This window comes from Candoia aspera, chromosome 2, assembly GCF_035149785.1.
Source record: "Candoia aspera isolate rCanAsp1 chromosome 2, rCanAsp1.hap2, whole genome shotgun sequence".
Taxonomy (NCBI): Eukaryota; Metazoa; Chordata; class Lepidosauria; order Squamata; family Boidae; genus Candoia; species Candoia aspera.
In genome coordinates, this window is record NC_086154.1 from 8,008,544 (window position 1) to 8,032,266 (window position 23,723).

The following is a 23,723-nucleotide window of genomic DNA, read 5'->3' on the forward strand; positions in this document are numbered from 1 at the left end:
TATTGTACCATGATTATTATGTATATATTGGGTTGCTTTTGTATAGGCCAGTGTTTCTCAACCTTGGCAACTTTCAAATGTGTGGACTTCAACTCCCAGAATTCCCCTGCCAGCTTGCTGGCTAGGGAATTCTGGGAGTTGAAGTCCACACATCTTAAAGTTGTCAAGGTTGAGAAACCCTGAAATAGGCTTTATAGCACAGTTTTGTTAGCTGCCCAGAGTTATTTAAGATGGGTGGCCATACAAATTCTCTAAACAAATAAAAAGTGTTGGCATCGGTAGGAAGGTCAGATGCTGGCTCTGAAGCCAGCCCACCGAGGGAAGGATTTCAGTTCTGTGCTTTTATCAACTTTCTTCCCCAGCCAGAAACATTATCTTGTGTATCTTCTTTCTCCATTTGCAGAGAGGCTCTGAGGGCGATTTTCATCTTGAAAATGGAAGATCTGGTGATGGGCCTCAAAGTGGCAGGAGGGTCGGGCAAGGCAGGAAGAAACCCCCAGCTGGTGCCGACTGGGAGCACTGGGAAATTCCCACAGAGGGCGCCCCTGCAGCAGAAGGTTAAGCAGGAGCCGGGTGAAGGGCTCCTTCCGTGTTGGGAAGTCCAGCGGCAGCACTTTCTGCAGGAAGTGGAGTCTGCTTGCTCAGGATGGGGGCCTCCTCAGCCGCCCCGGGAGCCCACCCTGTGGGACGACGCCAAGGGCTTCCTGGCCTCCTTTGAGCAAGTGGCCGAGGCCTGCCGGTGGCCAAAATACGAGTGGGTAGCCCGACTCCTGCCCGCCCTCGGTGGGCAAGCTGAATGGGCCTTTAATGACCTGGAGGCCGGAGACCGAGAGGATTATGGGAAAGTGAAGGCAGCCATCTTGCGGGGAAACGCCTTGAGCCGGGAGGAGCAGCGCCAGCACTTCCGGCGTTTCTGCTACCGGGAGGCCGAGGGCCCGCGGTGGGCTTGCAGCCGGCTTCAGGAGCTTTGCTGCCGCTGGCTGAAGGTGGAGCGGCACTCCAAGGAGCAGATCCTGGAGCTGCTCATCCTGGAGCAGTTCCTGACTATCCTGCCGGCAGAGATCCAGAGCTGGGTGAGAGAACGGGGCCCCGATACCTGCTCCCAGGCGGTGGCCCTGGCCGAGGATTTTCTGCTGAGGCGGCAGGAAATGGAGAAGCGGGAGCGACAGGTGAGGAGACCTGATCCTGATACATCCGTGAGCGTAAGGTTGGTGGTGGAGATGGGACACGTCTCAGCCCAACCCGCCTCACAGGGTTTGTTGTTGTGGAGAAAACAGGAGGAGGAAGGAGTATTAGGTGTGTTTGCCGTCTTGAGTTATTTGTAAAGATAATAAAGGCGGGATAAAAAATTAATTAAATAAATAAATAATTTAGGCAAACAATAAGTAAGCCATGGATTTTAAGCCTGAGTGGCAAACTATCCAGCGGCTGGTTTTCTGGAGGTATCTTGGCTGTCCCCTTCAGAAAGAGCATGCAGGGTTACATTCATGTTTAGTCTCATTTAGCTAGCTGGCTAAAGTGGATCTTCACTGACGTTTCAGGACTTCATGCAGTGTGAGGAAGTAGGTGTCGGTTTCTCAGGAGCAGAACGAGCTTTCCAGCATCGGGGTCAGAGCCAGCTGCACAGAGAAGCCAAAAGAGAAAGTGATGGGGACAGCAGTCTCCCAGGTACCATTTGCACCCCACATCCTTAAAAGCTCTCAGTTTAAATTTTGCTCCCCTCTTTCTATACTGATAATGGGTTTTTTTTTTAAAGGCACTGTTTTCTTGTAAACATTTCCACAATGTTTTAGCCTGTGTGGGTTCAGATGTGATTGTGTTTATCTGATGTATGTTGCTAGTCCAGCAAACGCTGCACTCTTGTCATTGAGATGGGACCCTAGAGCAGCAATTGCATGTGGGGAAAACAAAACTGACCGAAACACCAGCGTAAGAGAGCCTCAGAAAAGAAGAGGGTGGTGTGGGCTGCACTGAGGTCCTTGTGCTACTGTCAGCCCTTTGAGGTAGGGCAGATCAGGAAACAGACTTCCCAAGAATTACTGAAACTGTACTTTATTGATCTAGACTAGAGCAACAAAATCTTGAAAGACTGGCAGCATTTTCCCTTCCTCTCTCTTATACCCAAGAAGGTTAAGGGAGAGCCAGTTTAATTTTTTTTTCTGATGTTCTCTTTCTGGCCTGGACTTAAATCATGTTTTGTTAATTGCCACATTCCTTCTCCAAAGTCATCTCTGTGATTCTCTAGGGCAGGGTTTTCCAAAGTGGTCAATATTGACTCCCAAGGATCGATGGGACTATCAAGTGGGTCAGTGTTGTTGCTGTTAGACCAGTTTGGCCTAGTGGTGAAGGTGCTGGCCTAGAAACCAGGAGGCTGTGAGTTCTAGTCCCGCCTGAGGCACGAAAGCCGGCTGGGTGCCCTTGGGCCAGTCCCTCTCTCTCTCAGCCCGACTCACCTCACAGGGTTGTTGTTGTGGGGAAAATAGGAGGAGGAAGGAGTATTAGGTATGTTTGTCACCCTGAGTTATAAAAATAATAAAAGGCAGGAGAGAAAATAAATAAATAAAATTATTCATAGTACTATTAGTTCAGGTAGTATTTATTATTTTCATATAATAAGCGTTTGGGGGTCGATGAACAATCTGAAACTTCATGAAAGGGTCGATGAGCTGAACAGTGTGGGGGGCCCTGCTGTAGAGCCAGCAGGAGGTAGCATTCATGTTTGTACTATGAGATGGCAACGTCATAGGAGGAGGGCCCTGTCAATCTCTGGTAGCAGAACATCAGAAGGAATCTGGTAGCACCTTTTCCAGCCAAGAAATGGCATGAAAAGGCAGAAGCTTTTGTGAGTTGGAGCTCCCTTCATCAGATGCACCGAGTGTGTGTGCATCGCTGATGAAATGAGTTGCAGCCCACGAAAACTTCTGCCTTTTCATACCGTTTCTTGGACGGAAAAGGCGCCCCCGACTCCTTAATCGCCTAAGATTTGCTTGTGGAAGGAAGCAGCATGAAGAAATGAGGTTAACATCCTCTCCTCCTCTGATTCCCACAGAGTACGGGCCTGCGAATGATCACAAGGAAAGAAGCAGTTTGCGGGAAGGAGCTGATGAAGGGGAGCTGTGCTGGATCCCCCAAAGGCAACTCACCGAGGACTTTTCCCGTGTCCCCGAGCAGGGGAAACTTTTCCAGAATCAGCCCTGGCCAAAAATTCAGCCAGGAATCCATGCACGGAACAAAGTAGCCGTGTCCATCGCTTCAGTGGTCAGTAGGAAGATCCTGGGCAAACCCCTGCTATTTCAGACACAGAAGGCCGGCATCCTGTCTGGGGTGGACTTGAGACCGGAACCCGATGAGGCTCTCCCCGTTCCAGAGAGGCCTTATCACAGGTGTTCCATCTGTGGGAAGACCTTTGGTCAAAGCTCACATCTGGTTTTCCACCAGAGGACCCACGACGTGGAGAAGCCCTACAAGTGCACCCAGTGTGGGAGCAGTTTCCACTCGCGCCAAGGCCTCATCTACCACCAGCGGAGCCATGCTGGCGAGAAGCCGTACAAATGCTCCTTCTGCGGGAAAACCTTTAGCCAGAGCTCTCACCTCCTGGTGCATAAGAGGAGCCACACGGGCGAGAAGCCCTTCAAGTGTCTTGCCTGCGGGAAATGCTTCAGCCGCAACTCCCTTCTGACCATCCACGAGAGGACCCACACGGGGGAGAAGCCATATAAATGCCTGCAGTGCGGCAGCCAGTTCCATTCAGGTTCGGGGCTCATTAACCACAAGAGGATTCATGCCGGAGTGAAACCGTATAAATGCGCCAAGTGTGGGAGAGATTTTATCCGGAAGGCGCACCTCACTCGGCACCAGAGCACGCACAGCGATGACAAGGACAGCACGTGACCTGGCTTGTGGGGGGTCCAGGGGGAGAACTCCTTCAAGGACTCACTGCCTGCGTAGATCGCAAGAATAAACACAAGCCATCTGAGTAGCCACCGAGCAGACGTGTTTTAGGAATTGGGGTGAAAAAAGCGATGCTTTGCCAAAAAAGAAAAAAAAAGGCTCTTGCCCATTCTCGTTCCATTTGATGAAAGTGAATTTTCTCAAGAAGGCTCTTTCGAAGCAAAAGAGGAAGTGGTGAAATTCTCACAGTGGAGCCAGGCTGTTTGGCGACTGCTGAACTGGAAGTAATTCTTCCAGCACAGCGTTCTCTATAACAAGATTTATTGAGACAGAAGGGACCAGGCTGCCAGAATTCCAGCAAGCGAACTATTTTATTTTCAGCGTAGGACCAGTTTATCTGGGAAGAAACTTTCTAATTCCCTTCTTTGCAGCCTTCTAATGAGCTGAGGAGGAGGCCGGTCTGCTCACTGATAACGGGGAAGTTTGCAGCTGGCTGTTTACATAGCAGTCTCTTGAGTCTTTCCGTTTGGGAACTAACTCATCCAAATGGACTGTCGCTTGCCCTTATTTAATGATGAAGTGGTTAAGGGGTGTGTGTGAACACTCTGTTTTCCATGGTATACTCTCTGGTGATCTGCATTCACCCTGGATTCCTGAACTTCGGCTCACTCCAAACTTCAAGATTCTAAAAGAACACCCAATTCAGACTTTTTCCCTTTAGGAACTGTGGGGAGAGGCTTCAGAAGGGTGGGAAGATGTGTCAGAAGGCGTGCTCACCAACGATAGCCGTATGTGCCCCCTCCACCAATAAAACATGCTTGGTGGCACCAGCACGTGAAATAAATGGTCACAAACCTGAGAATGAGGTAGCAAAACAGAAACATTCATAAAGACAGGAACATTTTGAGGTACTGCAGGGCAGACCTTGGTGCAACATTAGAAGAGACGGTTCTTGCACCAACCGCTCAGAGCAGCGTTTTTCTGGCTGGGGAATTCTGGGAGTTGAAGTCCACACGTCTTAAAGTTGCCACGTTTGAAAAACACTGGCTTAACGGATAGGAGGTAAAATGCCCAGGATTCATAGTTAAAGTTAGTCTTGTGAAAGCCTGCAGAATTTATTAGTCCTCATTTTTTTCAGTCAGGTTTCTCCAGGGCTTGGATTTACTCCATAGTTAACATAGGACGGTAGGAGAGTGAAAAAAAACTTGCTCTCTACCAGCTGGGCTTGAGACCCTCTGCTGCCAATCATAGTATTTCCACTTGGAGGGTGGACGAGAAGGGTTCCCTTCCTGTGACTAAAGCTAGGCTACAGAGGAGGGAGGGCATACCGCCTGTTCACCTGGCTGCGTGAAATTCCCAAATTGCTTTCCTTAAATGCAATTCCAGTTTATATTTTTCTCCCACGCTTGGTTATTTCTGCCCGATTCTTAATAATCAAGAGCAGCCCTTTGATTTTTTAAGACCCTGCACTCCAAAACCGACCCTCGTGTGTTCAGTAAAATGTCCCCCGCTTCCTCTCTTTTGCAAGATCGAGCATTCCTTGCAGATTTGGACTCTCTGAGTGTCTGAGGAAAAGAATTATTCTTCCCATGCTGAAGTCGTCAACGTAAAGAGGAAGGCATCTTTATTGTCTATAGAGAAAATGAGCTGCATTCATTTCATAAATTTCTTTTTTGAAAAGATGACATGTAAGGTGACAAATAAGACTGGTGTTCTTCACTGCTGTAATAATTGGAGAGAGTCAAGACATTGTGGGACAAAAACCCCTTGTCCACACAAAAAAGTAAATATCTGAAGGGTTTCCTGGGCAGGCACAAGTCTGAGATGATTGAGTCCAACCCACAGTTGCCTATTTAAAACAAAACAAAACAAAACAAAACAGGTGCCTGTGCCCCGGGTTGTCTGCAGAATGCGTTGTAAAAGACTAAATGTTGGAAGCCACAGCACTTTGAAAACACTTTGGACATACTGTATTTAAGTTATGTACAAAAGGGAAACATTTCATCGTTAGGGGGAGTCTGCTCCCCCCATGTTATTGTTTACATGCTTTTTCTTTTTTTAGCAAAATGGCAACCATAAATTAAAATTTGGGGAAGGAGGAAGATAATGTGGTGGAAAGATTTGGAAATGCAGATAATCCACTAAAGATCAGCTGTTCTGCCTCCCAGCCACAAAATGCTTGAAGATTGAATTATTCAGTGATATGCTGTCAATGCAGGGAATATGCTGTCTGCAGGGAATGGACAAAAAAGTCAATTGAACTCTGCCTTTTTTATGTGTATCAGACACACAACACTCATAAAAAACAGGTGGAGCTTCAATTGCACCATTGTGACCACCACCATCTTGACTTTTTTGACCACACTCTGAGAACATCCCTGCAGATATACCTTTGGTTGTTCTGTTACGATAGCAATGTGACATCATTTTATCATCCCTCCCCCCAGGTTTGATGCTTAGGCTAACTGCAAAACCAAGCATGTTCCTTGTTCGTTGTGAAATTACAAATTGAACTTTTTAATAATAATAAAAAAACACATCCTGACTGAGTTATGATGGATCTCTGTGAAGTTAGAAAGATTGCAATTTGCTGAACTGTTCTGAACTGCAGCATCTAGAGCAGGGTTTCTCAGCCTTGAAAACTTTAAGAAGTGTGGACCTCAACTCCCAGAATTTGGGAGTTGAAGTCCACACATCTTAAACTTGCCAAGGTTGGGAAACCCTGCTCTAGAGACTACAGTGCACATATGCCCTAACCAAAGAGAATAGGGTAGCTAAATCAAATGCTGGATTTTGAGCATCGTGGAAAGTTGTTGCATTTTGATTGTCAAGAATGGGGAAAGGCGGCTGTAACAGTGTCTACTTTATGGTGTTCAAACAGCTTACTTGGCTTTGAAAGTTGAAAATCAGATCATTGTTAAAAAGAAAGGAAGAAATAACACAAAACAGCATTAAAAAGATTCTATTTTGAGAGATCCTAGAACCTGCCTTTCCTTTTGGTCCATTTTTTCTTTAACTCTTATTCTCTGCTCTCTTGAACAACATTTCTTGGGATCTCAGTTATGGGGTTGGCAACTGAACCTGAGTCCTTCTGAAAACCATTGACAGAAGAGAGACCAGAATAAGAAACCGTCATTTCCTAATAAAGTCTAATCTGACTCTTCTGTCAATAGGCTATCCTAAAAGGCAGGAGCTGTCCACCACTTCAATATCTTCATTGGCTGGCTGGTGGTTCTGCCTGTTGTCAATAGTTTGGTCTTCTTTATATTTAATCTTACTCCTACTTTTTCCCCTGCTCCTTGGCTTTGATTACTAGAGCTTGCAGATCCTTTGCATAATTGCTTATTAAATGCAAAGGAAGATTTATAAAATGGGGAAGACCTGTTTTTCTGTGGCTTGGAGGAAGGACAGTGGTGAAGAGTCTTTCCTGGTATAGAAGGGGTGCCTGTTTCCCCAGCAAAGGGGCATAGATCACAGCAGATCTACTTTCCCCAGGGTGGGCTGATCTTCCAAAGGCCCATCCTAAAGGACATAACATTAAAGCAAAAGGGGATTTGGGGAGGAGGAGGAGGACGAAGAAACAACTTTGGCACCACATTTCAACTTTAATAGTCATCTGGGAACATTTCAGGGAGAGAGAGAATCCAGCAACACTGGTCTATCAAGAAAGCTGCTGGAAGGGTGAATTAACAGTTCCCTATTTTCTGCCTTTTTCCTGCAACTTAATATGTATTCTTCTTACCCCTACCTGGGCTCAGTTTGAAGGCTGAGCCGGGGTAATTTTTTTAATGCACCACCTTATAATTTGGGTGCTTTATTTTATGGTTGTTGTAGAGAGGAAAGGACTAGCATATTTTGGACTAAAATATTCTGCTTTTTCTTTGTAAAGCACCTTATAAAGGTGTTTGTAAATAAGGTACTTTACAAAGAAAAAACAATATTTCACTCTACAATACACCAGTCTTTTCTCCTGCACAACAGCCAAAGAGCTTTTAACCATTCTGGCTTTGGGCCAGAGGTAACAAAGATTAAAAAAAACCTGAATTGTATTAATTGTTAAATGTACACACCCTTTTCAGTGAACCAGATATACATTTCCTCTACAGTGCAGTACTGTTCTAGCTATGCCCAAAGAGTTATCCTTCTTTGGACACATTATGTGAAGAACTTGCTCTCTGGAAAAGGTTCGAATGCTGGGAGAGGTGGAAGAGGAGAGAAGAGGACCAGCAGCAGCAAGGGGGGTGGACTCAGTTACAGTGAAGATGGGGGCACCGCTGGGGGACCAGGTTAGGGACAGACCCTCCTGAAGGGAATCGATGTGGTCGCTGAGAGCCGACGACCTGATGGCACAAAATCAGTCAACTAAATATACATTTCCTCTACAGTACCCTACTATTTGTAGGGGACGCGGTGGCGCTGCGGGTTAAACTCTGCATATCTGAGATTGTTAATGTTTCTTCCAGTGATTTTAACTCCAGCCTTGGATTCCTCAAGCCCAGCATGTCGCATGATGTGTTCTGCGTACAAGTTGAATAGGTAGGGTGAGAGTATACAGCCCTGCCGTACTCCTTTCCCAATCTTAAACCAGTCCGTTGTTCCGTGGTCTGTTCTTACTGTTGCTACTTGGTCGTTATACAGATTCTTCAGGAGGCAGACAAGATGACTTGGTATCCCCATACCACTAAGAACTTGCCACAATTTGTTATGGGCCACACAGTCAAAGGCTTTAGAATAGTCGATAAAAGAGAAATAGATGTTTTCCTGAAACTCCCTGACTTTTTCCATTATCCATCGGATATTGGCAATTTGGTCTCTAGTTCCTCTGCCTTTTCTAAACCCAGCTTGCACATCTGGCAATTCTCGCTCCATGAATTGCTGAGCTGCCGATCGGAAGGTCGGCGGTTCGAAACCGCGCGGCGGGGTGAGCTCCCGTTGCTCGTCCCAGCTCCTGCTCACCTAGCAGTTCGAAAGCATGCAAATGTGAGTAGATCAATAGGTACCGCTTCGGCAGGAAGGTAACGGCGTTCCGAGTCGTCATGCTGGCCACATGACCCGGAAGTGTCTATGACAACGCCGGCTCTAAGGCTTAGAAACGGAGATGAGCACCGCCCCCTAGAGTCGGACACGACTGGACTTTACGTCCCTACTATTTATTTGTTTTATTTTTCTCCCACCGTCATTATTTTCTTGTTGTTAGTTGCCCAAAGAGCTTCCTGCCTCCCTCGATGGAAGCCCAACCAGTTGAGTCGTGATAAGCGAAGGGAAGGGAAGGGAATACACATACACACCCCCACAGTTTGGGGGTCCTCAGCCCCAGAGGGTCGAATCCATCCTCTCGCTTCTCATTGGCTCACTGGCCGGAGCTTCCCGCCCCCTTTCCCCGCGAAGCGTCCTCCAATCGCCTCGCCTGCTCATGGCAACGGCTCCTCGGGAACTGTAGTCCAGAGCGAGGGGCGGGGGGAACTACAAGTCCCAGGATTCCCTGGCAACGCCAGCCCAGAGCGAGTCCGCGCTCCGCCTGGTGCCAAGAGCGGGGGAAGCTCGCGGAGCCAGCGCAGCGCTAGGAGGAGCCCAGCGCCCCCCGAGAGATCGCAAGTGCGTCCCGGGAGGAGGAGCGGGCAGGCGAGGACCGCAAGTTGGACGGGCGAAACTGGCCCTCGCTCAGCCAGGGCTCCCGCGGAGGTCCAGCGGGAAGGCAGAGCCGGGAAGGGGACCCGCCGCCCCGTCCGCGCGCTTCGGCTCAGCCCCTTCTGAGCGGGCACGTGCGCCCTGTTCCCGGGACCGGCTGCTCCGGGGCGCACGTGGCTGGGAGTCCCTGCTGGGAAAAGTGAGCTGCCGCCGCCGCCGCCAATGCCGCTGCCGCTCGTCTGAACGGCGGCAGGAACGGGGTGGGTCCTTCCCTTCCGCCCATTTCCCTGGCCGAGCGGCGGAGGAGCAGGAGCAGGAAGACGGTGAGAACTGGGGGCGGCGGCGGCGGCGGCGAGGGGGTAGGAGGGGTGTCCGCGCCATCGAAACCCGCGTCTGCCCACTCGTGGGCATGTGTCCTCCCGTGAGCGCAGAGGTTGAGCCTGGGGACGGGCTCCTCCTGGGGGGTACCGCCCTCCTGCTTTCTCCCCCCCCCCCAGGAGGAGGCTCTGCGGTGCTAGAAAGACGCGGGGCGGTTGCGGAGGGGCGCGGCGTGGCAGCTGCTCGGGGCAGGGACCGGGGCTGGGCATGGCATCGCCCGCGCTGCCGGCCGACGAGGACGGAGCCCTGAAGGAGGGCGATGGGGATGATGAAGGTGAATTTGCACCTGGCTGACCTTGTCTGTGATCACAAGTTAAGCAAGTTTAGACTGGTTAGGATGTGGATGGGGGACCATCAGGAAATCCCTGAGATATAGGTTAGATTGGGAAGTCAAGCAAACATCCCGGAAGAAAGCAGTTGCTAAGAAAACTGCAAGGAATTCTACTTTAAAAAAAAAAAGACATAGCAGAAAATCAAGGTTTCCCGCTCTCAATTCAAGTACCTCATAGTCATCCCTAACACATACTCAAACCATAACCCTGACCAAAATGCCGTGGCTTATTTTATTTATTTATTTATTTATTTATCATATTTTTATCACTGCCCATCTGCCTCATACAGGGGACTCTTATGTTCTGTATTTGCCCCTCCTCTTCCAATGAAACCTCAGCAAGGCTTCTCTTCTGAATTAAAATTTAGAATAATTAAGGCAACCTGAAAGGTGGGCACAGCGTCAGTGAAGAGAGCTGTGTTTGTTGCTTGAAGCCAAACTCTGTTTACCATCTGAGATCAAGGAGCAAAGGAGAGTGAAGAGTGGACTTTTTACCCTAAATGGGGGGGTTGCTTTGAACTTTGGAGCCACCCCAAAAAAGACTCTGCCTTTAGGGATGTCCCTTGTACATCTTTTTTTGGCATATTTGGGCCATTTAAGGCTTTTCAAAGGGGGCAGTGGGGGGGAATGCTATTTTCTTTCCAGCTATACCAGAATTCTTATAGGGGGTTGGACCAGTTCGTGGAGGATCTAACAGTGAATGGCAAGAAGTTCAGCCTGTGGCAGCTTGGAAAAGGACATTTCTTGAGGTGGCTGTGGTGTCCTGTTTTGAAACCTTCCCTGGAATGTTTATTTATTAACTGTAGAAGGCCACCTACTCCACAAGGCTCTGGGCGGGTGGCGTAAAACATAATATCCAGAGAAATATGGTTCTTCTCTTGTTTTATAAACTGTTTACAGTTTTTAAACTATATAAAACAAAAGAAACACAGTTCTCTGGATATTTTGGTGGACTCATCTGATCTGCGGCACAAACCTTGTTTGTTTTCCCCCAGGTTTTGGCAAGGGAATTCATGCCAAAAGATTACCAAAGGTGTATCAGTTGTATGGATGAATTTATATACATTTTTAAAAACAAAGAATCACTCCAGTTGAGCTCAGCCTCTGGGGACATGATACACACATCCAGGTAATTTTCTTAACACAATTACAGAAGTGGGTTTCCTGGATATTTTTTTCAACTTTTTCAATCCAGTCTACTGCCCTGGCATTACCTGGTGGCCTCCCATTCAAATATTAATCAGGTCCCATCCTGCTTAGCTTCCAAACCCAGACATTTTTTTGCCTTTAACATCTTACCATTTTACTGCATATTGCTTGTTACTGTTTTAAATACTTCTTTTGGGTGAGTGATGCATCCATTCAGTAACATTTATTTTTCCACAATATTTTAGGCTGCCCCAATCAAAGTAAATTCTGAATGGTGAACAATGGTTCTAAAATACAGTAATTAAAAACAGTCCACAAAAGGAGTAATTATAACAACAATGCCTGTAACAATTTTAAATCAAAACATGAAGCAGAAAATTGGGGTTTCTACCTCTTAATTCAAGTAACCATACTCACCCCTTATCCCACCCAAGATTTATTTTCAATGTTTGACCTTGCTCTTCCACTGAAACTTCAGCAAAGCTTTTTTTCCAAATTAAAAGATTGAATAATTATTAGTAAGACAGCCTAAAAGATGGGCACAGCATCAATCAAGAAAACTACAGTATGTTTTGATGCAAGTATAATTTTAAAAATCTATCAATAATAATAATAGCAGTAGCTATAATGATGATTTATATAAATCCTCCAGTGTGAGAGGCAGTATATCTCTGAATTGCCTTTGGCTGGGGGATAGGAGAGTTACCTTCATCTGTTGCAGAAATCTGCTGTCTTTCTGGTTATGGTGGGAAGCATGGAGTGGGCCTTTGAGCTGGTCCAAAATACGTCTTATTCTGTTCAGGTGGACGAACCAAAGAGAAGGCAGGGTTGAGAGAGGCGGAGCCAACCAGCAGTCAGCGTTGCCCAGCCAACGGAACGGGTCGCCCTTTCTCAGCTCTGTTGTCCTTTTTGCGGAATGTCTGCACGCATATATTTTGCATATGATTACCTCACAGGTAGCCTTTGCAAAAGGCGGGAAATATCTGTTGAATGAGTATCTCCTTCCATTTCAGCTTGAAGCCATCTTGATCCTGCCTGCTTCTGGCGCCATCTTGCAGAGCCTGGCCAAGGATGACGATGGAAAAAAAAGGTCCTGCAGGCAGCGTGCCAAGCAGGGGAAGCGCGAAAGCCATCCCCGTTCTCCAAGGGTTGGGAGACCGTAAACCCAGGAGGGACGTGGAGGGAGCACCTCGTCCTCCTCAAGCAATGCATTCTGGGTGCGTGGCGGTCTCCCGCAGGACAGCCGCCCTGCGTCCAGTCAAGATGGAGCCCGGAGAAGGATTGGCCCAGCGCTGGGAGGCCCAGTGGCAGGAATTCCTACGCATCATGGAGCCCCTTCCCTCCAGCCAGGGGGTGCCGCCGTCACCCGAGGAGCCCACCCCATGGGACGACGCCACGGCCTTCCTGGCCTCCTTCGAGCAAGTGGCGGTGGCCTGTTGGTGGCCCAAAGAGGAATGGGTAGCCCGGCTCGTGCCTGCCCTGCGGGGAGAAGCCAAGCTGGCCTTCAGCAGCCTGGAGGCGAGGGACCGCGAGGATTACAGGAAGGTGAAGGCGGCCATCTTGCGGTGGGACGCCCTGGCCAGGGAAAGGTGGCGCCAGCACTTCCGCCGTTTCCGCTACCAGGAGGCCGAAGGGCCGCGTGGGGTGTATAGCCGGCTGCAGGTGCTCTGCCACCAGTGGCTGAAGGTGGAGCGGGTCTCCAAGGAGCAGATCCTGGAGACCCTGGTGCTGGAGCAGCTGCTGACCGTCCTGCCCCCGGAGATCCAGAGCTGGGTGAGGGAGCAGGGTCCCGAGAGCTGTCCCCAGGCGGTGGCCCTGGCCGAGGAGTTCCTCCAGAGGCAGCGGGAGGCCGAGCCGCAGGACAGCCAGGTAACTCTCTCCCAAGGGACTCCCAAACCCTGCCCCGGCTTTTTCCTGTTTTTGTTTAACGCACCTTACAAAGACATTATTTTCAAAATATCCTTTGAAGTATGGCTTAAGATCATCAGCTGCGCAAATAGAAAATGTCCTGCTGTCAGGTTGCAAAAGCGATGCAAATTGGACTCACCTCCCCTACGTTCTTCATTCTTTCGCAGCCTCCCCTCATTTCTCTGTGAGTTTCCCTGGTAACCCAGAGAGCCTTGAAAAAGAGAAATGAAATTGGCATTCCTCTGCAGCTTTCCCCACTGCTGCACCTTCTATTTCCGTTCAATAAATGGCTCTGCAGCTTTCAGGAGTTCAAGTGCTAGGCCATTGGAGGAGAAGGCTGCTGCAAAATTAGAGGCTTGGTAATGGTGCAAATGAGAACCAAAATAGGAATAATCAAATCCACCTCCCAAGGTTATCTAAGCTCTGATAAACCAAGCTGAACAATGAACAGTATAAACAGTATACATGTAGAGAGGGGATGTGTATATTTGAATTATACCTTAAAGGGAAAAAATGATGATCAGTTTGCTCCTCTCAGGACAGGGCTAATCAGATGTTGGTCAGTGGGGTGGACTGGGGATCTAGTTTTACAAATTCAGTGTCCGCTTAAGTTCCTATAATAATGCTATAAGCTATAATCTATAACAATAATTTTGACTCCGATTAAGTTATCACGTCCCTTTTGTTCGTTTCGTTTACTGAAGAAAGCATACACACACACACATCATGTTAGACACTTTTCTAACTTCATTTCCATTAGATAATTTGGATTATAGCTCTAATTATTTGAGAATGTTATGAATTTGTTATGAAAGCTGCAAGGTCATCTGATTAAGGAACTTACCAGTATCACTTACCAAATTCCTGCCATTTCCAGTTGTTCTCAAGCCAGCCAGAAGAATATATATGATTTTAAAGGTATTTCTAGGCTGCCACTAACGATATATAATAAAACGTCATGTGGTAATTCAGACAGAAACACCCTCAACAGATTTCTAACAGGGCTTCCCACCAATGCCACTGTAAAAATGATAAAACTTTTAAAAAGCTCCAAAGTAAGTCAGCGTTTAGAGCTGTGTTGGCAAGGCAACATATACATTACATACATCCCACCATATTAGGGATTCCACAAGGAAAGCACTGTCCCTGTTTAAAAAAAAAATCTGTATCTAGATCAGTGTTTTTCAAACTTTGCAACTTTTAAGACATGTGGGCTTTAAGCCCCAGAATTCCCCAGACAGCATTCTGGTTGGGGGATTCTGGGAGTTGAAGTCCACACATCTTAAAGTTGCCAAGTTTGAAAAACATTGATGTAGACCAGAGGAAGGTTCTAAAATGCTGGGAGGGGTTTCCTGCAGGACCTTTGTTCAGATGGGCTCCTGTGTGGGTCAGTGGGGCTGCCAAGTCTGAAGTGATGAGGCAGGACCTGGCCCTCCAACGCTTATCACAGCCCTAGGAGGTAACCCCCTTCTCGTCTGCCAGGCAGCATTTGTGGAGGACACCGAGGATTCTGTGGAGGGTGGACAAGCTTTACCTGCCACAGAGCAAAGGCAGCTCTGTGTGGAAACCAAGGAGGAAGATCACAGTGACTGCAGAGCTGCTGATGGGAGGCTATTGGGTAAGTGGCAATCACATTGGGCTTGGAGTCAGGGGTGGGGTTGTGGTGAAGAGGTTGGAGCAGGGAGATGCAGGTTCAAATCCACTTTCTAAATGTCAGCTGTTCCGTATCCCGCATTTGTTGTGTTGGGTGTGGCTTCCATTCAGGCATGTGAAGGGAATGTGATCATATCTCCCAGTCTTCTTCCCTTCTCTAAATGTTCCCAGCTCTTTCCATTTCTTTTCAGAGCACTCAGCTGTTAATTCCCCAATCATCTACACCGCCCTTCTCTGACCCTGTCCCAGTTTGTCTGAATGTGGCACACCAGCTGCAGCTGGGCAGAGACCCTCCAGTTGCAGCTTCCGCTGCTGATCAAGCTGGAGCCGTGAGTCCAGAAGGACCCCCAAATTAGGAACCTGCTCCTTCAAAGCCAGCGTACCTGTCGCTATTACATTGCTTTCACTTTCAGCTCATTTCTCTACTTAACCAATTATTGTTCCAGCTTCTAGGATATTGGCTGTCCTATCCAATTTTTTATCATCTGAAAATGTTATAAACCATCACCTCCTCACGCATGTCATTAATAAAAAACCTGAAAGAGTAGAATACTCAGAACCTAACTCGGTGGCCCCCCACTTCTCTCCAATTTGATGAGTGTGATTTGCTTGATTATGATTTTCAAGGCAGTTGTGTGTCCACCTCATTGCCATCCAGTTCAGTCCACCCTTGACTAGATTCCCAATGTCATGCTTTGCTGATGTCAAGATATATTATGTCTACTGCATTCCCCCAATCTGTTACCTGATTTGCTCTTCACAGTTTCATGCTGACTTCAGGTGATGACAGTTTTGAAGCTGTTTACAGAAGGATCTCATTATGATCCATTGTGGAATCCAATATTGCAGCCTGGCTTGTCTGTAGTTTCCTGGATCTACTTTTTCTCTCATTTTGAAAAGAGAGAAAATATTTACAACTCTCCGGTCCCCTGGCATCGTACTAGTTCTCCAGGAATTCTGAAGGATAACGCATAAGGATTCGTCCAGACCATCAGCTAGTCTAGCCCGGAAATTTAAAATTCCTTCAAAGTAAAAAAAGTAGTCTCTGGCCATGTTTCTATCCCTCTTGAGCTTCAATCTCACCTTTTCCTTCTGCTCTTCACAATTTCTGGTGGGACATAGACCTCTTTCTGGAGAAGCCTAAAATAAAATAGAAGCTGAATAGTTCTGATTTTTCTTTCTTCCTGCCAGCCTTTTCCCATCTTCCCTGAACAGCTTTTCTTTTCATTGTAAACATATTGAAGAAAATCCTTCTTATTGTTCTTAGCAACCTTCACTAATCTCAGCTCACTTTCAGTTTCCTGATACCAGCTCTGGAGTTCTTGGCAAACTATTGGAAGGTGGGAAAGAGTCAGGAACTTACCCAGATCTACACACCGTTATTTTTACAAACTAAAGTGTTGTTTATTGTTACAGTGCTATTGAACAAGTTTTTTGTGTATGGCTTCAAGTCTGTCTTGACTCCTGGTGACAGCCTGGACAAGTCCCCGCAGTTTTCTTGGCAACATTTTCAGAAGCCACCCTTTCCTTCTCCTTCCAAGGGCTGAGAGGGAGGGGCTGGCCCAAAGTCACCCAGCCGGCTTCGTGCCTAAGGCAGGACTAGAACTCTCACAGTGCAATCCCAGAGAATAAACCTCCTTTCCCACTGTTTGCTTTTTCCCACTTTTAGGGTGGGGGGTGTGAAGTTGGTGCCTTTTATCCAGACCCTGAGTTTTTGGGGATCCCTCCTTGTGTCTTGAGCAGGCAACGGATGGATGGCCGCAGAGGATGGGGTGAAAAATGTGCCGGAAGGCTGTCGGTCTGTGGCCTGGAAAGCCAAGGAGAACTTCTCTCCAGCCTGCAAAGAGGAAAATGCCTTGGCAAGTTGCAAGAGATCAGAGTCCTGGCAGGAGATCCAGCTAGAAGAAGATGCTTCCAGCCCTTGCAGTGATGGCCTCAGAAATCACAGTGAATCCACCACCATCCAGATAGAAATCAATGCAGGTAAGCTAAGCAAGCTTCGTGATCTGCTTACTGTAAAAATTATTTCTGAAATCTTCAGGACGGGGGGAGTCTCTAACTTTGTAGCCTGGCCTACATAAGGGGCTAAGGATCACTAGGAATTGAGTTGGCCAATAAGGGGAAGTAGGAGCTGTGCTGCACTGGCCAGGCGCTGCCTTGAGAACGTGACCATTTCTGGGTGCCAAACCCAGAACAATTTAGCTCTGCTAAAGTATGTTCAGGGAAGGGGCAGCAGCTATGAAGTAACCTCTGTGAGGAGGATGGAGCAAGTAGAGAACCACAGAGATAAGGAATGCAGCACCAGCAGTTAGTAGGTAGTCCTTGGGTTGCGATGGAAATTGGGACCAAAATTTCCATCACTAAGCCATGCGGTCATAAAGCATGATGGACCGTGACCACATCATTTAGCGATGGCAATTCTGGCAGTCCCGGTTGCCATTGTTAAGTGAGGACCATGCAGGCTGTTAAGTGAGGACTTAACATGATTGTGACTACTGACTTCCTGCTGGCTTCCCCATTGACTTTGCTCGTGGGAAGCCGACAGGGGACATCGGCAATTGCAATCACGTGAGTGCAGGGACAGTTCAGCTGGGATACCATTGTCTCCTGCTGCCTTGTTGTTAGCAATGCTTCTTAAGGCCCATTCAACCTCATTCTTCAGGATGTCTGGCTCTAGCTCACTGACCACACCGTCAAAGCTATCCCCTATATTGTTATCCTTCCTATACAGGTCTTCTGTATATTCTTGCCACCTCTTCTTGATCTCTTCTTCTGTTAGGTCCTTGCCATCTTTGTTTTGATCATACCCATTTTGGCCTGGAATTTACCTCCGATGTTTCTAATTGTCTGGAAGAGGTCTCTTGTCCTTCCTATTCTATTGTCTTCTTCCACTTCCGCGCATTGCTTGTTTAAAAATAATTCCTTATCTCTTCTGGCTAACCTCTGGAATTTTGCATTCAATTGGGCATATCTCCCCCTATCACGATGAGGGACGCGGTGGCGCTGCGGGTTAAACCGCTGAGCTGCCGATCGGAAGGTCGGCGGTTCGAAACCACGCGGCGGGGTGAGCTCCCGTTGCTCGTCCCAGCTGCTGCTCACCTAGCAGTTCGAAAACATGCAAATGTGAGTAGATCAATAGGTACCGCTTCGGCGGGAAGGTAACGGCGTTCCGAGTCGTCATGCTGGCCACATGACCCGGAAGTGTCTATGACAACGCTGGCTCCAAGGCTTAGAAACAGAGATGAGCACCGCCCCCTAGAGTCGGATTCGACTGGACTTTACGTCAAGGGAAACCTTTACCTTTTACCCCCTATCACTGTTGCCTTTTGCTTTCCTTCCGTCTTGGGCTACTTCTAGTGTCTCAGCAGACAGCCATTTTGCCTTCTTGGTTTTCTCTTTCTTTGGGATGTATTTTGTGGCCGCCTCCTGAACAATGTTGCGAACTTCTGTCCATAGTTCTTCCGGGACCCTATCTACTAAGTCCAGTCCCTTAAATCTATTCTTCACCTCCACTGCATATTCCTTAGGAATATTAGTGAGCTCATATCTAGCCGATCTGTGGGTCTTCCCTAATCTCTTTAGTCTGATCCTAAATTGTGCAAGAAGAAGTTCGTGATCGGAACTACAGTCAGCTTCAGGTCTTGTTTTTACCGACTGTATAGATGTCCACCACCTTTGGCTGCAAAGGATGTAGTCAATCTGATTTCGGTGTTGTCCATCTGGTGAAGTCCACGTATAAAGCCGTCTCTTAGGTTGTTGGAAGAGAGTGTTTGTTATGCAGAGTGAGTTGTCTTGGCAAAATTCTATCAGCCTATGTCCTGCTTCGTTTTGTTCTCCCAGGCCATGCTTACCTGTAATTCCAGGTGTCATTTGCCTGCCCACCTTAGCATTCCAGTCTCCCGTGATGAGAATAACATCTCTTTCAGGCGTGTTGTCCAGTAGGTGCTGCAGATCCTCATAGAACTGCTCTACTTCAGCTTCTTCAGCATCTGTGGTTGGGCCGTATATTTGGATCACTGTGATGTTAGATGGCTTGCCCTGAATTCGAATTGAGATCATTCTATCGTTTTTTGGATTGTATCCAAGCACTGCTTTTGCCACTTTACTATTAATTATGAAGGCTACTCCATTTCTTCTGTGATCCTCTTGTCCACAGTAGTAGATCTGGTGGTCATTTGATGTGAAGTGGCCCATTCCAGTCCATTTCAGTTCACTGACGCCCAAAATGTCTATCTGTAATCTTGACATCTCACCAGTAACCACATCCAGTTTGCCCTGGCTCGTAGATCTTACATTCCAGGCTCCAGTGGTGTGTTGATCCTTAGAGCATCTGATTCACCGTTCACCACCAGCACCATCGGCCGCTAGCCGTCCTTTCGGCTTTGAGCTAGCTGCGTCATCACGTCTGGGGCTAGTTGAACTCATCCTCTGTTCCTCCCCAGTAGCATTTTGACCATCTTCCGACCTGGGGGTCTCATCTTTCGATGGTATACCGACATATCTCTGGTTGTACTGATCCATTTAGTTTTCATGGCAAGAATACTGGGGTGGGTTGCCATGACCTTTCCCAGGGATCGCATTTAGTCTGACCTCTGTCATGACCTTCCCGTCTTGGGTGGCCCTTCACGGTTTAGCTCATGGCATCATTGAGGTGCTCAAGCTCCAGCACCATGACAAGGTAACGATCCTTTGCTAAAGCCCTTCTTCCTTATACCCAAGAAAGTCAAAGTAGGATCACTTTAAGTTTCTTTCTCACTGCTTTTTCCTTTCCTGGGCTTAATTCATGTTTGGCTAACTGCCACTGCCACATTCCTTGCCTGCGGTCATCTCTATGGCACTCTACTGAAAAATGGGAAAATTGGCCCTTGATTACAGGATGCAGAAAGACTGCATCCTCGAAGTCCTGAACAGGTATCGTGCAGGAGAACAATGAGATCATCTCCAGTCAGGGGCATCTGCGATGGGGAGAAGTGGGTCAGAAATCAAGATGGCAACTGCCGCAGGGGAACTGAAGCTCCATCCCTTTTTATATGCATCGCAGCACAAGAAGCTTTTAAATCACAGGAAGGCAGATCCACACAGAGTGACAGAAAAAGTTTCTTAAGAGCAGTTTAAGAGAACCAGTGACCCAGACAGGCAGAGGGTTCCCCTTCAGTGGATGCATTCAAGGGGAGGCCGGATGTCTGTCTGAGATGCTTCGGTGGATGTACATGGCTTCTAGGATCCTTTCCAATCTAGGATCCTGTGAGCTTTCCAACTCTTGGATTCTGTGATTTAAAAAAAAGTTACGTATTTTTTTAAAAATGTAAATTTTGATCAGGAAGAGCAGGGTGCCCAAAGAAATTCAAAACAGCAGTGGCTCTCACTGGCATTGCATTGCCAATCCCAGGCTTAGGAATAAGAAACAGAGGCCTTGGGGGTCGGCTGGGGGATCTCCCTCGAGGACCCTGACAGCATTTCTCTTTTCGTTCCAGCTGATGAGATGTGGGAAAGTGACAGCGAAGAGGGACTTTCCGAGATACGGCCAAAAACAACGCAAGGTGACGATCTGAAGGAGAACTTGTGGAACCAAGATGGACTGAAGATGCAGGAAGAAAATCACCCGAAGGAACGTCAGTCTCTTGCTTCTGACGGTGGTGACTTTCCTGACATCGTTGTCCAAGAACAACCAGGAGGAAACAGGATGGACAGGGGCCTAAATGCCCACTGGAGACTTCACCCAGAGGAGAATTCAGATCAAAGCATAATGTTTGGGAAGGATTTTGCCAAGAGTAGAACTCTTCCTGAATTTCAGTTCCTCCAAGAAGAGAAACCCTATAAATGCTACGTTTGCGGAAAGCACTTTACACGGAGTGCAAACCTGACTTCCCATCAGCGGATCCACACAGGGGAGAAACCGTACGACTGCCCAGACTGTGCAAAAAGATTCTCTAGCCAGTCGGACCTCATTAAGCACAAAAGGATCCACAAAGGAGAGAAGCCATACAAATGCTTTGTCTGCGGGAAGCGTTTTAGTCAAGGGGGCCATCTCACTTCTCATCAGCGGATCCACACAGGGGAGAAACCCTATAAGTGCTTGGAATGTGGGAAAAACTTCACCAAGAACACCAACCTGATGTTGCATCAGAGGATCCATACTGGAGAGAAACCATACAAATGTCCCGAGTGTGGAAAAAGCTTCACTTGGAATTCCAACCTAACCTCGCATCGTAGGATCCACACTGGGGAGAAGCCGTTCCAGTGTTCAGATTGCCGCAAGAGCTTCTGCAACCATTCAACTCTCATTAAGCACATGAGGATCCACACAGGGGAGAAACCCTATCAATGCTTGGTGTGTGGAAAGAGCTTCAGCCAGAACTCCAGCCTCAACACGCATAAGAGAAGCCACACCGGGGAAAAACCGTATGAGTGCTCTGAATGTGGGAAAAGCTACAGCAAAAATACAAACCTTATTTCTCACCAGAGAATTCATGCTCTGGGAAATTGCATACCTAAAGGCAGCATTAAGGCCTAAGGATGCATTGGCAATCCCGGGTTTAGGAATAAGAAACCGAGGCTTTGTGGGGAGGGGGTTGCACCCACGTATAATGTTGGGCGAGAATGTGCTCTGAATTCACATAGGAAATTAAATGTTCTAAGAGCAGAGAAGAATGCCAGCCGATCCGACACTGAGGGGGACCATCTAAAAGACTGGACTGTAGCAGAATCTTTGATTACGAATGAGGGTGTGCAATGCCCAGAGGTGGTGTCAAAAAAGTCAGTGTGTGTGGAAAAGGGGCAGGACTTCAGTCATGCTGCGGTGGCCGCCCTCTTTAATTTTGGGTCTCCCCTGCGGATGCTCCTGGCTGTGAAACCCATACGAGCAGCAAAGAGGAAATGAGGAAGGAGAAAAATGGGCACAACCTTAATTTTTTTCCCATCACTTGAAATGCGTATCTGTGGCAATTTTTTGTCGATACGCATCTTGTTTGTTGTAGGCAATGATTGCTTTACTACAATCAAATGAACATCCTTTCTTGCTCTCTCTCTGTAATCGCTTGTTTTCCAGCTTTGTCAGGAATAGGCAAGGAAAGTCATTTTAATGGAGCTCAGAAATGGACGTGACCAGTCTTTAATTATTTTGTTCTGATACCGTTGCACGCATAATAGAACATGTGTAAATAAAGGTTAAGAAAATACCAACCAAATGATACATCATTCCAAAACCAGTAAGTCAGCTCATATGCATAAGGAACCAATCGCTTATATTGTGGTTTGTACAGATAGATAATCTGTTCTTGTTTTGGTCAGTTTACTTCCAGAAAACTGTTAGAAGTGTGTTCCAGAAAAAAAATGGACTATTCTTGTATTTCCTTTAATATTCTGCTTCAAGAGCAACATGTTTTGCATCTCTTCAGTAGCTCAGGTCCTGTGTTTAGGTTATTGCCAATTTATGAAAGGCAATGCAGAGTCTTGCTATTCAAGTGCATTGTAATGGAGCTAGCAACCTGTCACTTGTAATATCTCCAGATGGCTCCTGCGAGATCCCCACATTAACTAATACGAATGTAACTAATTAAAAATTGTGGCATTCTTGCAAGATCACCAACTCCCCCCAAACGTACGTGTTCTATGAGACCTTGCGAGATAGCAGGAATAGCAATATCTCACATATTTCAGATTTCAGAGTGAGATTGGGGCCATTTTTAATTTCTGAAAATTGTATTTGCCACTACACATCGATGCACAGCACCTGAAAAGAGAGCAGCCTTCTGCATTATAAAACTGATGTGCTTTCGTGAAAGATAAGTTTGCACTAAGTGCAGTAGAGGTATTCAAATGCTATGGTGTCTATACCTGAAAAGATCAGAATTGCACAAGCCACGGTGTTCCCTGTGACACCCGATGGAAGTGAAATTTGGACTTTAAAGAAGCAGGATAGGAAGAGTATTGACTCTTTTGAACTTTGGTGTTGGAGAAAATGCCTCAGAATACCGTGGACAGCCAAGAAAACAAATTGATGGATCATCAAGCAAATCAAACTGGAGTTCCCACTCAAGGCACAAATGACCAGGCTCAAATTATCCTCCTTTGGACACATTATGTGAAGAACTTGCTCTCTGGAGAAGGCTCGAATGCTGGGAGAGGTGGAAGAGGAGAGAAGAGGACCAGCAGCAGCAAGGGGGGTGGACTCAGTTACAGTGAAGATGGGGGCACCGCTGGGGGACCAGGTTAGGGACAGACCCTCCTGAAGGGAATCGATGTGGTCGCTGAGAGCCGACGACCTGATGGCACAAAATCAGTCAACTAAATATACATTTCCTCTACAGTACCCTACTATTTATTTATTTTATTTTTCTCCCACCGTCATTATTTTCTTGTTGTTAGTTGCCCAAAGAGCTTCCTGCCTCCCTCGATGGAAGCCCAGCCAGTTGAGTCGTGATAAGCGAAGGGAAGGGAAGGGAATACACGTACACACCCCCACAGTTTGGGGGTCCTCAGCCCCAGGGGGTCGAATCCATCCTCTCGCTTCTCATTGGCTCACTGGCCGGAGCTTCCCGCCCCCTTTCCCCGCGGAGCGTCCTCCAATCGCCTCGCCTGCTCATGGCAACGGCTCCTCGGGAACTGTAGTCCAGAGCGAGGGGCGGGGGGAACTACAAGTCCCAGGATTCCCTGGCAACGCCAGCCCAGAGCGAGTCCGCGCTCCGCCTGGTGCCAAGAGCGGGGGAAGCTCGCGGAGCCAGCTCAGCGCTAGGAGGAGCCCAGCGCCCCCCGAGAGATCGCAAGTGCGTCCCGGGAGGAGGAG

At 47.5% G+C, this 23,723-nt stretch overlaps 1 protein-coding gene across 1 annotated transcript; it reads left to right on the top strand.

Moving 5' to 3' along the window:
• The first annotated feature begins 403 nt into the window (after window positions 1-403).
• Window positions 404-22,767, top strand: LOC134488891 (zinc finger protein 397-like). Its single transcript, XM_063291232.1, has 5 exons — window positions 404-1,169; window positions 1,542-1,668; window positions 3,050-3,733; window positions 20,029-20,033; window positions 20,778-22,767. The coding sequence occupies exons 1-5, from the start codon at window positions 435-437 to the stop codon at window positions 21,450-21,452; spliced, it is 2,226 nt and encodes a 741-aa protein (XP_063147302.1). The 5' UTR covers window positions 404-434; the 3' UTR covers window positions 21,453-22,767.
• Window positions 22,768-23,723: the final 956 nt, after the last annotated feature.

Bases quoted from the DNA above. Each gene is read 5' to 3' on its own strand.
- LOC134488891 (XM_063291232.1), top strand. From the start codon at position 435: ATGGAAGATCTGGTGATGGGCCTCAAAGTGGCAGGAGGGTCGGGCAAG. The intron at 1,170-1,541 runs GTGAGGAGACCT...CTGACGTTTCAG, and splicing joins TGGAGAAGCGGGAGCGACAG to GACTTCATGCAGTGTGAGGA. The intron at 1,669-3,049 runs GTACCATTTGCA...TGATTCCCACAG, and splicing joins TGGGGACAGCAGTCTCCCAG to AGTACGGGCCTGCGAATGAT.